General features: G+C 35.4%; 1 protein-coding gene across 1 annotated transcript; it reads left to right on the top strand.

Moving 5' to 3' along the window:
• The first annotated feature begins 4 nt into the window (after positions 1-4).
• On the top strand, positions 5-3466 carry LOC584065 (elongation of very long chain fatty acids protein 5). Its single transcript, XM_783946.4, has 4 exons — positions 5-311; positions 1117-1283; positions 1743-1867; positions 2583-3466. The coding sequence occupies exons 2-4, from the start codon at positions 1140-1142 to the stop codon at positions 3016-3018; spliced, it is 705 nt and encodes a 234-aa protein (XP_789039.3). The 5' UTR covers positions 5-311; positions 1117-1139; the 3' UTR covers positions 3019-3466.
• The last annotated feature ends 9682 nt before the right edge of the window (positions 3467-13148 follow it).

Below are 13148 nucleotides of genomic sequence, written 5' to 3' on the forward strand. Positions count from 1 at the left end.
GATTGTTGTCGAGGGTAGCAGAATTATTAGTCTGTATTGTACAAACTCTTTGGAAAACTTTGATAGGTTTTTAGTCATTTTGTACCCGTGTTTTCAAATAGAATTTAAACATGAATGTATAATAATAACGAAAAATAATCAAAGATTTTAAAGCTTTTAATTTGTGAGAATCCTGCTAGTAATGATAATAAAAACATTCATATAAACATAGAGGTCTGCACAATTAGACTGTGTGTGAAATACGCTTTGCACAGCTTTATTTTATTTGATCACAAAACAGTGCCTTAGTCCTTACAATTTAGCTGAAACCGGTAAGTATGAACCACATGTCGGATCGCTTGTTATTATTCAGATGTCAAGATTACATCCCTTACTTTTATAAGTCATTAAAATAAGGATAATTTGTGCTAAATTGAAAGAATTATGTTGGGTAGAATTTGTTACAGTCCGGCATCATGTCTTTTCATGTACGGTATCGTATGTATTAGGAGGAACTCTCGTTATTCAATTTATTGTAGACTACTTATAAAGCACTTGGGCCTAATTGACTTGTTTAATTTTGGAGATCTGTGGTATACCTGTTGACTCACCTCTAGCTCCATTCCATGCAAATCAGAGCTGAAAAAATGTTTCTTTGAAAAAGTAAGATGCATGCAATAAAACTAAAACTTGAAGTTGAATTGAAGAAGGACGAGAGAGAGGGGGGGGGGGGTGAAATAAAAGAGATGTGAAGACAAAGGATGAAAGACACATGTTAAAATATTTAGAACCTATTTTATTACAAATTAATAAAAAATCATTTATAACAAAACTCAGTGAAAATATCATAATTCATAATCATATTTTATCAATTATATATTTTCTTTTAATTGACATTTTAGTCATTTTTCGTGTTGGAACTAGTAATGGGAAAGTTGCAGATACATTACTGATTCAACCAATCTGAAGAGCCCTTAACAATAGTGATTAAAACTTTCAAAATTTAATCAGTTTTTCATTTTTTGTCTGATTTCATTCAAATTTTCACAAGTCTCCTTCTCTGATTTTGTCTAGTTGGATTTCCCTTTAAATTGGACATTAATATACTACTGTGCACTTATTCCATTTTTCAAACAGGAGAAGGCTGTTCAAACTCAAAGATGGCGGTGCTCAGTGAACGCTTCTACCATGTCCTAGGGACCTTCACTGGTCTCCAGTCATTCCCTGTCATGGTGGTATACCTGATACTCATAGGTCTCTCACCACTCTACCAAAGAATGACCAAACCTTACTCTCTGAGACAGGTAAGTTCAAACTCCTTATTTAAATGATCTAATCAGCAATTTGTAGTCCAAGAATGCCGTTTAGAGCCTACATTTTCTCATCCACCAAGGCTTTTAAACATTGATCATGACTGGCCAAAGCTAGGAATGCTTTCTCTTCAATTAAGTCGATCACAAGGTCCGCGGTTCGAGTCCCACCACGGCACTAATATCCTTTGGCAAGACATTGATCTACATTTGCCACACTCCACCCAGGTGAAGCGGATGGGTACCTGGTAGGAATTTATTCCTTGAAACGCAGCGCGCGTAACAGCTGCACTGCTAAAGCCAGGGTAATTATGCTGCATTATTGTAGAGCGCTTAGAGACTTCTGATAAAGTACATGTAAGTGTTAGGCGCTATATAAGCAAATATAATTATTAATTAAGGAAGTTCTGAAACTGTTAATAAGATTTGTCACTTATCTCTATTGTTTCTCAGATCATGGTGGTGTATAACTATACCTGTAGCTTTATCAGTGGGTGTACTCTGTTGGGTTTCATCGCTGGAATGGTCACATCAGGATCCATCTTTCTGAAAGAGGGCAATGATCTTCTTAAAAACAGGTAATTTTCTTTATTTTTCTAATGTAAATTGATTTAAGCATAGCTTACTTTTGTCACAAAAAGGGGGAATTTTCATTTCCTATGCCCCATTTCACAAAACTTGTCATCAGTGGCAAATGAAAGTTTCTGTTATAAGCTATTGAAATCCTTGCTTCTGATTGGTTATATGCAGATTTGTCACTAATTTTGGTAAATTTTCATTGAAAAAAGGCTTTGTGAAACACCCCCCTGATGTAAAGTGATTCAAGCATAACATGGATTTAGAAATGTGTGATCAACTGCACAATCCTATAGAACAAAAGCGTTCTGTACGTATTGTACAGGCACAGGGGAAGGAGGGGCAGGCTGATGTCTCTTGTCCATACCATATCAATTGTCTTGTTTCTAACTTCCTACGCTTTTTTAGTGACAGTGTAGGGTTATGGATGTGATTTGGTTTTAGTTTGCTAGGTATAAAGCTTCCTGGCTAGGATGAGGTATATATGTAGTATTAAAGCAAACAATGGCTAATCGGTGTCTGTTGATCCCCCATGATGCCCTTTTTCTTATGTTAATTGAGAGCTGATTTGATGAGATAACCACCTGTCAGTGATCTTGCAGGGAGGTCTAATCCCTCTGGCAAAACTAGTGCAGACAGGCTGTAAGACTAGGGTTAAAGTGTAAAAAATAGAGCATCATTTGAATAACGTATAATCATATTGTCTGTCACTTTCAGCTTCTTTCTGTACTGGTGCACCAAGAACCTGGAGCTCCTGGACACCCTCTTCATGATCCTGCGTCACAAGCGTCGTCAGATCTCCTTCCTCCACGTCTACCACCACGCCAGTATGGTCCTCCTCACCGACTTTGCCTTCCACTACTCACCCTGGGCTGGCATCGCTTTCGGTCTCTCCATCAATTCCTTCGTCCACGTCTGTCTCTACTACTACTATGGCTACACCGCCCAGAAGCCGCTAAGCGGTGCCCCGACCTGGAAGCGCCACATCACCGAGCTTCAGATCACGCAGTTCCTGATCGGTTTGGTGCACAATACTATAGGCTACTTCCATCATGGTTTCTGTGTGTATTCCATGTTTTATGGTGCTAGTATGCTGTATTTGTTCTCGACTTTCTATTACAATGCCTTTTTACGTAAACGGAAAGGAGAATAGAGAGTTTATCACTCATAACTCAGTCGCACTGCCAAACTGATTCCAAGCCGTCCACTTTTGGCAATTCCAGGCAATATGACCTTTTATGTTGGTCTGGTGTCAGTCTCGATGGTATGACTGACGTAAATACCTCAGCCACACTGCCAAAGCGACTGCAAACCAACTGATCAATTTATCCATTAGGGTAGATTAATTATGTGCTGGTTTGTAGTTGGTCTGGTGTAGGTCTCAGTCGTGTGACTGAGGTATCAGTTACATTGTAATCTATATTTTTCACTATGCAGTCATTCATCTGTGCAAGAGATATTTGATTATTAAACCATTGCCTACGTGAAGTGGATTGTTTCTGTATGCAGCGAATGAGACCATGGGTGTCGATACTTACGTAATACCTATTCATCAGGGGGGGATGAATGAATAGATCATCCCCCCCCCCCTGATGAATAGGTATCAGTTACGGATCGACACCCATGAATGAGACAATTCAACAGTCAGTGGGTTAAGTTTAGAGAAGAAAAGGAAAGGAACCAATGAAATATCATGTGTTGCAAATGTACCATTGTTGATAGTGGCAATACTTTCACTTTAGAAAAGACAGCAAGTCAGAACTGAAGGAGAAATGAAATATTTATGCCACTAATTTCTTTTTAAAGGACCAATAAAAATTGTACTTGATACAAAATACTTGAATACTAACAGGGTCGATATTTTCACTATGCAAAACAGACAGGGATTACCAGACAAACCTCTATATAAAGGCCACTAATAAATAGAGAGATGAAAGTGATAAATTTCAATTCATATTTTTTGCAATTATACAACTCACTCCTAGATCCTAATCAAATGATTGGTCAAATGCAGTCATGTGTGATTCATTTACTGAGACTATGACACGGTTTTTCATGAAAAGCGTGCAATAGCTTCCAGTACTATCCAACGATTGTAGAAGTGTGTGTAGATGTTTGTGTGCATTTATGCATGTAAGTGTGCATACTAATATTAGCTTATTAAACTTGGGGTTTATTTGTCAGTGATGAAAAAACAATCTCAAATTAATTAATTTTACATCAAATAACAAGATTTGAGGGATTTTGTTATATATATATATATATATATATAAAACTAATGATGTATGTTTTTATTTGTTCATTACAGGATACATCTGCTCTTGTTGAGGTTGTTTATGCACCTTGTACAAAGCCTAATGGCTGCATAGGATAAATGCATACAGTCTTAACTGGGGTGCAGATTGATGGTGTAATGAACTCATCTGCATGCATCATTAGTATACTATGTAGTCATTTCTCTGTCCATGGGATAAACGAATGGTCAATCCAGGGAAGAGTCCTGAAAATAGATGTGCCAACATTGACAGGGTTTAGCTTTAAACCAAACATTGATTACTGTAAAACCTGTATATAAAGGCCACAAACATGAATTTAAGGAATCATGAAATTGACTCGGCAAATGCTAACAAGAGAACGTTTGGTTCTGAGACGCCAAAGAATACACGTTTTTGCTTCAGCCACAGGGTATTTTTTTCAAAAATATGTGATAAATTGATCTGAAGAATTGATCTGAATATCTGAGAAATCATTCTACATTGTGAATTGATCGTGATCTGGGACCTGTTTCATAAAACTTGTTATCATTAACAGCTTCCAATAATTTTTTATAAGCTACTGAAATCGTAGCATTTGATTGACTGAAAGCAGATTTAACATAGAACTTGAGCATTTGTTATTTATATCAAGTTTCATGAAACAGAGCTCAGATCAGCAAGACAGATGTAATCATGTCTTGGGGCAGGTAATTACAATTCTTGCCCATGGATTTTTTTTAAAATATATATATTTTTTATTAACTCTGGTAGAGAGAATTAAGAGAGACTCATCATTTTTCTAATGTATGATTCATAAACTCAGCTTAGTATCATTTAGTGCAGATTAGATTTTGGTAGATGAGTGAGATTTTGGTACATGAGGGAAAAGGTGATACAACTCAGCGATTTAAAACACTTTTTCCCCCATTTTCTAAGATCAATAAGTTTAAGACTCTACCGACAATCTGCCTAGATTGGTTGATTGTATAAAAAAAAAACACTAAAAGTGCAAGGGTAGGTTCTGATTACAAGTTGACGCACAAAGTTTACCACAATATTTATCTTTTTCTTGTGATGATCAGATCATGTAAAAGTGTAACTCATTAGAGATGATTTATTTACAGTCAAACCTGCTTTAGAGACCACCTGTATAAAAAGACCATTCTTGGTATTGATTTATAGCTCTGTGACAACTTTTTTAACTCTTTGATAGATTAATCTTGCACTGGAAAAGGTTACCAGGTATAAATTTGAAGCCTTGGTTATATGTATCCCGTGATAAATACAATGTGGCACCGGGAGATTATTTGAGTGGTATATAAAGATTTCAAACCATGATTATCATCTTACCTATTTTCCTGTGTTGGTGTATGTAACATAGCTGTGGGTCTCTTCTCACTCCTAGATCTTGTAAAATTATTCGCAACCAAACTGTGATATATGCCATTTTGTAATTGTACTTAGTGCATTAGTAAAGAATAGAAAAGTGCCTTTCGTATTTTTATACACATTTGTCTTTCTGATAGTTATCAGTACTATTGTACTTTGGATCAGCCAGTTTAGGGTTCCAATCCCAGTCATGTCTACGCAAACAAATGAAGTGAAACTCTGGAAAGGCCTGAATATATGATTCTCTAATATCATGTTCTCAACTCTGATGGCAATTTTTTGAATTTCGCAGAGATTACTTGTAGCAATTGGTGTTAACTTGACATGTAAAATGTGTTTGCATTGCAATACTGATCATTTGTTGTGTGCCTGTCAGAATTGCAATAAGCAGAAAAATTGAAAATACACCAAACTATCTCTATTGACTTGCTCGCCTCTGCAAGGTACACAACAAATTAGGCGGCAATATTGATTAAAATATATGCTCTTTCTTTTTATGCCTCCGCCACCGAAGGTGGTGCCGGAGGCATCATGTTTTCGGGTTGTCCGTCCGTACGTCCGTACGTCCGTACGTCCGTCCGTACGTCCGTCCGTCCGTACGTCCGTCCGTCCGTCCCGTTTGACCGTTATCACAATATCTCAAGAACCATTTAAGATTTAAACTTAAGACTCAGGAATAGTATTTATCACCATAGGAAGACGATCTGATTAGATTTTGGAGTACGTAGGTCAAAGGTCACAGGTCACAGAGGTCAACTTATGAAATTCCTTGTATTGAGTTTGTTAGCGCGATATCTCAAGAACCATTTGAGATTTAAACTTCAAACTTAAGGATAGTATGTATCACCATAGGAAGACGATCTGATTAGATTTTGGAGCACGTATGTCAAAGGTCAAGGGTCACAGAGGTCAACTTATGAAATTCCATACATTGAGATTGTTATCATGATATCTCAAGAACCACTGGAGATTTAAACTTCAAACTTAGTGATAGTATGTATCACTATAGGAAAACAATCTGATTAGATTTTGGAGCACGTATGTCAAAGGTCAAGGGTCACAGAGGTCAACTTATGAAATTCCATACATTGAGATTGTTATCATAATATCTCAAGAACCACTAGAGATTTAAACTTCAAACTTAATGATAGTGTGTATCACCATAGGAAGACAATCTGATTAGATTTTGGAGCACGTAGGTCAAAGGTCAAGGGTCACAGAGGTCAACTTATGAAATTCCATACATTGAGATTGTTATCATGATATCTCACGAACCACTGGAGATTTAAACTCCAAACTTGTTTAAATTGCTCTATTGCGGAGGCATCATTTTCGACTGCGCGCAGTCAAAATTCCATCTAGTTTCAATTTGATTTAAAAACTTGAATAAAGAAAATATTGTTTGCTTAGAGCCAGAAGAGTGTTTACTCATTTTACAAAAAGTTAATTCTTTTCTGGCTCTGAAGAAGAAATCTTTAATCTTTTATCGTGAAGCAGATTTTGATTGAACATACTTTCTAAAAATGCAATTTTTTTTATTCAGTTGATTAATTTTTTTTTTATAATAGGGTCAAAGCTTCTGATATTTTGTTTATTTTTTATTTCATTTGATCTGAGCTGAGAATGGCTGATTTAAAGAGTTTATTCAATTTTTTGCACTTTTGCCATGCACTGCTTCAACTGCACAAATTTGTATATATGAATTCATGAAATAATGGCTGATGGTTATTGTTTAACAAGTTTGTGGTTGGAATTATGTATTTCTTTAATTGCATGCATTTATACTTAAATGTGGTGGTGTAGAATTTATTTTTTGTTATAAGATGTAGAATTTATGTGTGAAGATTTTGTATCAAGTGTGTAATCTTTATTCCAATATGCTGTTATATTCACTAAATATTTTTGAAGATATATTATGTCTATTTTGTGAATTGAGGGCACCCATATATGTTTATGAAGAAACATGAATATCATTTTGATATATGGTTTTTATTTTTTTGTAAATTTTACCATAAAGTCACAGAAAAAAAAACACTGGAAGAGAAAACTGATAAGTCGTTATTTCAACAAGGAATATGACTTCAGTGTCAAAGTACAATTACCACCACAAAGCCCCAAAAACCTAACAATTCAGAAATCAGTGTTCTAGAATCACGTATATTGGTTTACGTACCAATTTTTATTTGAGCTCTACTATAAACCTACAAAAAAATGAAGAGCAAACAAAGTCTGGTTACCTGGTAATTTGTGATGATAAGGTGCGGAGTGAAAAGTTATTAGCTTACAAGGTTGTCTTTTTAATAATTTTTTTTTTTTTTAATAATTTTGTGTCAGTCTTTTTGTATTGTTTTGCTTTTCTTCAATATTTACTGTCCAGTGCTGATCAACACATTGACTAGCCAACAAGAATGCAATGTTGTAATTACTGGTATTTGTGTTTCTTCAAATTCAACTCATAAACTATGTTGGTATCTTGATATTAGCAGTGTAATTGTCTTGGAGTTAGTAGGTGGTTGTATAAATCTGAAGCATATATATGTTTTTAAAAGTTTCCTGCTGTCAAATAAGTGCAGAAAATCAACAGAATCTTAAAGATCCTTTGAAATATATGAGAATGAACATTTTATACATGCCAATAACATTTACTTAAATTATATTACAATATGCATATTTTCTGAGCAGCTCCATGTTACTGTTGTATTTGGTACATAATGTTTAAGACATTGACTGCCAATTGATGCTACCTCAGTCATTTGTGAATTAACTCAAGCATTTGAACTTGCATTCCCATGATCGAAACAGTGTGTTCAATTAAGTACTTCTAAAGCATTTTGTTATACTTTGTGAATTTCACTGGTAGCAGGGTTCTTTCTTCCGGGTGAATTGTATTTACATTTTGAACCGAAAGTGTTTCTTAAATACTGAAAAGCAATAATTCTGAGCATTCTTTTCATACAAAAAAAAAATCAATTTGTGTACTATTATCCATTAATTTTGTGTTTGAAGCTAAGAATTTTTACTTTTTAAAGGGTTCAAAGTAATAATTTATCCCTCTGGGCTAATATCAAAATGATTATTGTCTCTGTGCCTTCACTTGTGCCAATTTTTTATGAAAATGAGTAAGAATTGTAACACATGAGACATTTTTGTCAAATTTGTGTGCTGCCAAAAATTATTGGTTAATAAGACTTCAAGAAAGCTAAAGGTCACTAAAATATATATTTTTAAAACTATATGTGCCTGTAAGAACATTTCTTCTTTTGCTTGACACATTTGATTGTTTTTAATGAAAACTTACTAAATCTTGCCTAAAATGTACATGTCAGTGAAAGTTAAGTTCAGGGGTAGATCCAGGGGAAGGGGTTCACAGTGGGTTCAGGAAATATGACCCTATCCTCCCCCCCCCCCCCCCCCCCTCTACGCTCGATAACTTTTTGTTTTTTGTAAAAAGACCACTCCAAAATCTGATGACTTGTTACTTTTGCTGCTTGTCAGAATTTGAAGAAATTGCCCCCATCCCCTCTACAATAAATAATAATACACTTTTAAAGGTCATAAATTGGGTTTTCTGGATGCAGCATTTGATAAGACCAAAAGGACCATTTGTTCTTTTTTTGTAAGATTTGGTTAAATGGATAGTACCTTGTGTCATGAGATAATGTTTAAAATTGAAGAAATATTTAACTTGTGATCATATAATAAATTGTTTATTGAAAATAATAACTTGTTGTTGTTGTTGTGTGAATCTATTTTTCCTGTTAATGATATCATTCATTTATTTTGTGTTAGATATTCAAAAGTATGCATGTTTACTGGGAAGTTGTTGTTTTTTTCTGCTAAATTTTGAAATTTGAAATAAACGAGAAAGGTGGTGTATAAAGTTGGTACAATTTAAAGGAACGTTGTTGTTGTTCATCAAAATCCATCATTGTTGATGGCAAATGGCAAATTGTTGACAAATTTCAAAATTTGTCCTTTATTTCATTTTAACCTATTCATGATATACATTCACCATTCAAATGATGAAATGAATTTAAACATGCTTAGGTACCCCATATAAGCCATGTCAGCAGAATTGAAAATCAGATAACTTATTTTTTTCACTGATGGAAAATTTTCTGCAGCAATAGCCCTTCACCCTACATAGTCAGAACAGTTTTGCGGCATCTCTCTCTCTCTCTCTCTCTCTCTCTCTCTTTCTCCCTCTCCCTCTTTCTGTCTCTGTCTCTCTTTCTCCCTTTATCCCCCTCTCTCTCTCTCTCTCTCTCTTTCTTCGTCTCCCCTCTATCCTCCTCTCGCCCCACTCTCTCTCTCTATTTCTTCCTCTCCCTCTTTCTTTTTCTCTCTCTCTTTCTCCCTCTATCCCCCTCTGTCTCTCTTTCTTCCTTCCCCTCTATCCCTCTCGCCCCCCTCTCTCTATCTCTCTCTCTCTCTTTCTCTCTCTCTCCATGTCTTTCCCTCTCTCCCTCTCCCTCTCTTTCTATCTCTCTCTCTCCCATCATCCTCTCTCTCTCTCTCTCTCTCTCTCTCTCTCTCCCATCACCCCCCCCCCCCTCCTCTCTCTCTCTCTCTCTCTCTCTCTCTCTCTCCCATCACCCCCCCCCCCCTCCTCTCTCTCTCTCTCTCTCTCTCTCTCTCTCTCTCTCTCTATCTCACATTGTAAGCAATTATATTCGGGGACATGTTCCCCTTTTCACCTGTCTGTCGGCCATGTATTCGATACAGATACTAGATGTACATAATCCACTTGATCTTTGCTTATTATTTCTTTGTATCTTCTGTTGTCTCGGGTACTTTGCAAAGTCAATTGGGACTTGGTTTATCCGGTGCAAATAATATTTCAAAAGCGATATCTATTTTGTCAAAACAATCATTAACTTTACTTCATTATCATGATGTTAATCGCTACAAGCATTTAAAAGGTTTATTCTTAGGTCATCCTAATTATGTTCTAATGATGCAACAATGAAACACATCGTTGCTAGTACCGCTGCTATGTCAGAAACACAACATTCATATAATGAATATCAACATCTTTTAAATGAGAATTTATCCGTGTATTCCATGAAAAACGAATATCGGTTTCTGTTTATGGGCACTATTTTGAATATGATATATCTACTTATTAATATTAGCACCGAGAATAAGAGAAATTCAAAGAAATGTGAGAGAGGTAAATAAATTGATTCGAAATATTGGTTTTAATCAACAAAGTTGATATACGGCATAATTGAAGATAATTTGCTTGAGTTTGAGTTTATTAGTTTCACATTTCACATGCAGATTCGATACAGATAACAAAATATACAAAAAAGACATTTCATAATAAAAAATAATTATAATAATTGACAAATCAATCATGTTTAAAATTATATATCACCAAATATGTTTGACAACTATTATCATGTTAAGGAAACCCAGGCAAGAAAAGGAAAACAATGAAATGCTAATGCGATTGTTCTCTTCTTTGTATGATGTACATGAACTGAATTCTTGAATCTTAAAATATATGTTTGTTCAATTAGTACTTGATTATCATCTGTTTGTTTGCATTTATTTCCTTTTTGTTTTACATACTTAACATACTTCACTTCACGAATTACTTGATTAAATACAACTTATGATTATTGATCAAGGGTGGCATGCCGGCAACAAAAGTCATTGTCTTGAATGTCATTGTCATTGTCTTTGGCCTCTTATAAGATATCAGGACTGCTCCGCTGATTTGAAAAATTGCTGATCTGACAATCTTGAGTGTATAACCAGGATCCAGACAATTACTCTGCTCCCAGTTAATCAGATTGTAGGCAGGTACTGAAAATCGAAGACTCTTGTTCAAATACTATATGCGGCTCTCCCCTGATATCGAAATTATACAATTTTTTGGTTTTGTTCTCAATTTGTCAATAATTACCGAAACACTTGAGATCTTTTATACAAACTAAGTCAGTCAACAGGCTTACAGCAATATTATTTCAGAGATCCTCTCAGGTGCCGTCCTTAATCTTGTTAAGGTTCGAAGTATACATTCTGTTCCATCAATCTGAATTGATGTGATATTATTTGCTGGTCATATCATGTTTCATTCTTTCCGTTTTAAAAGGGAAAGTCCACCCTGATATTAAGCTGGTTTTGATAGAGGCAGACAATTAATGAGAGAAACAGGTCAGTGAAAGTTTGAGCAAAAACCGATGAAAAATAAGAAATTTAGGATATATAAAAGTGGGATCAATCAAACACAAATTAACAGCTCTACGACATATCTTGCGAGGTCCCCTCTCGTTTTTACAATGTGCTAAAAAAAAAAACTTTTAAAATATATATTTTTCCTTATGAAAATTTTAAATCAGATATAGTTCACCCTGAATAGAATTTTTGTAAAATATGTTCTTATACAACCCCTGTATGAAACAATTCTTTTTCTTTCCGTCTTAAATAACTAAGAAAATGAAAGTATATATGAAACTTTCGGTACAGAGCAAACTGGAGAGGAGCTCGCAAGATACGTCTCAGTGTTGCCAACTTGTGGTTCACTTTAACAACATCAAAAATTCATTGCTTTCTTATTTTTTATCGGATATTGCTCAAACTGTCACCAGTTTGTTTCTCTAATTTTTCTGCTTTTGTTAAAGTCAAGATAATATCAGAATGGACTTCCCCTTTAATCGTAATCATTCTGTTGGCATTGATCAATAGTATAGTGTTTCTCAAATTAGGACACAAACAAGTAACACGAGACACAATATTTGAACATATTATATTACATTTTGATCTCAGTGTTATCTGGAGGTACATGTAATAATGCAAGATTGAACTTAATCGTGTTCATAGCATTTCGGAATTAATAGTACCTTATCACTTTACTCATTGCATGTAGTTTATCCATTGAGAGGGAAAAGAATAAAAGGTTGCATTTTGGAGGGGTAAATCAAATCAATTTGAGAAGCATACGTAACACGGTTTCGATCATTTTGTTTGTTGTTATTGCAAAATTGAATTTTAACAAAAAATGGAGGGAAAAAAGTAGAAGGCTATCAAATTAATCAAACTGTTCGCAATTTCATTTTTTCATAAATGGTTAGTAACTTGGTATATTATTAATCCAAGTTTTGAACAAAGTGTTGGTCCCGTGCTAAGAGATGATAGCAACAACAAAATCGTGGGGAGGGGACATTTTTTTTTCTTCTATCCAGAACCGGGAAAAGGTCATTGCACGAGCTCCACGGGAAAAATCCCGACTCGGGAACTTAAATGAAGATGTCCATCCACATCTATATAAAATGTTTCAACATGTCAACATACAAGTCCATAGATTTTTGTTGAAGGAGCTGACGGGGTAATATCAACTTTTGATCAACCTTATTGTAGATGTATTCAGGCATTCGTTTAATCATTTCAATATAATTATCCCTCCCACCCCCTACCGAAACGATAAACTCGCTATGAATACCAGGGGCCAGTGGCGTACGCAGGATTTTTTCAAGGGAGGGGGGGGGGGGGTTAACATTTTGAATTCGGGCCAAAAATTTCGCAACGACTCAGCCAGCCGCTGGATAAGCGGGGGGGGGGGGGGGGTTAAGAAGACAATTTTTTTTGGGGGGGGGGGTCCCAAAAATTTTGCAACGGGGTAAGGTCATCT

This window comes from Strongylocentrotus purpuratus, unplaced genomic scaffold (assembly GCF_000002235.5).
Source record: "Strongylocentrotus purpuratus isolate Spur 01 unplaced genomic scaffold, Spur_5.0 spur5_scaffold_10, whole genome shotgun sequence".
NCBI classification, from domain to species: domain Eukaryota; kingdom Metazoa; phylum Echinodermata; class Echinoidea; order Camarodonta; family Strongylocentrotidae; genus Strongylocentrotus; species Strongylocentrotus purpuratus.

Bases quoted from the DNA above. Each gene is read 5' to 3' on its own strand.
- LOC584065 (XM_783946.4), top strand. From the start codon at position 1,140: ATGGCGGTGCTCAGTGAACGCTTCTACCATGTCCTAGGGACCTTCACT. The intron at 1,284-1,742 runs GTAAGTTCAAAC...ATTGTTTCTCAG, and splicing joins AACCTTACTCTCTGAGACAG to ATCATGGTGGTGTATAACTA. The intron at 1,868-2,582 runs GTAATTTTCTTT...TGTCACTTTCAG, and splicing joins AATGATCTTCTTAAAAACAG to CTTCTTTCTGTACTGGTGCA.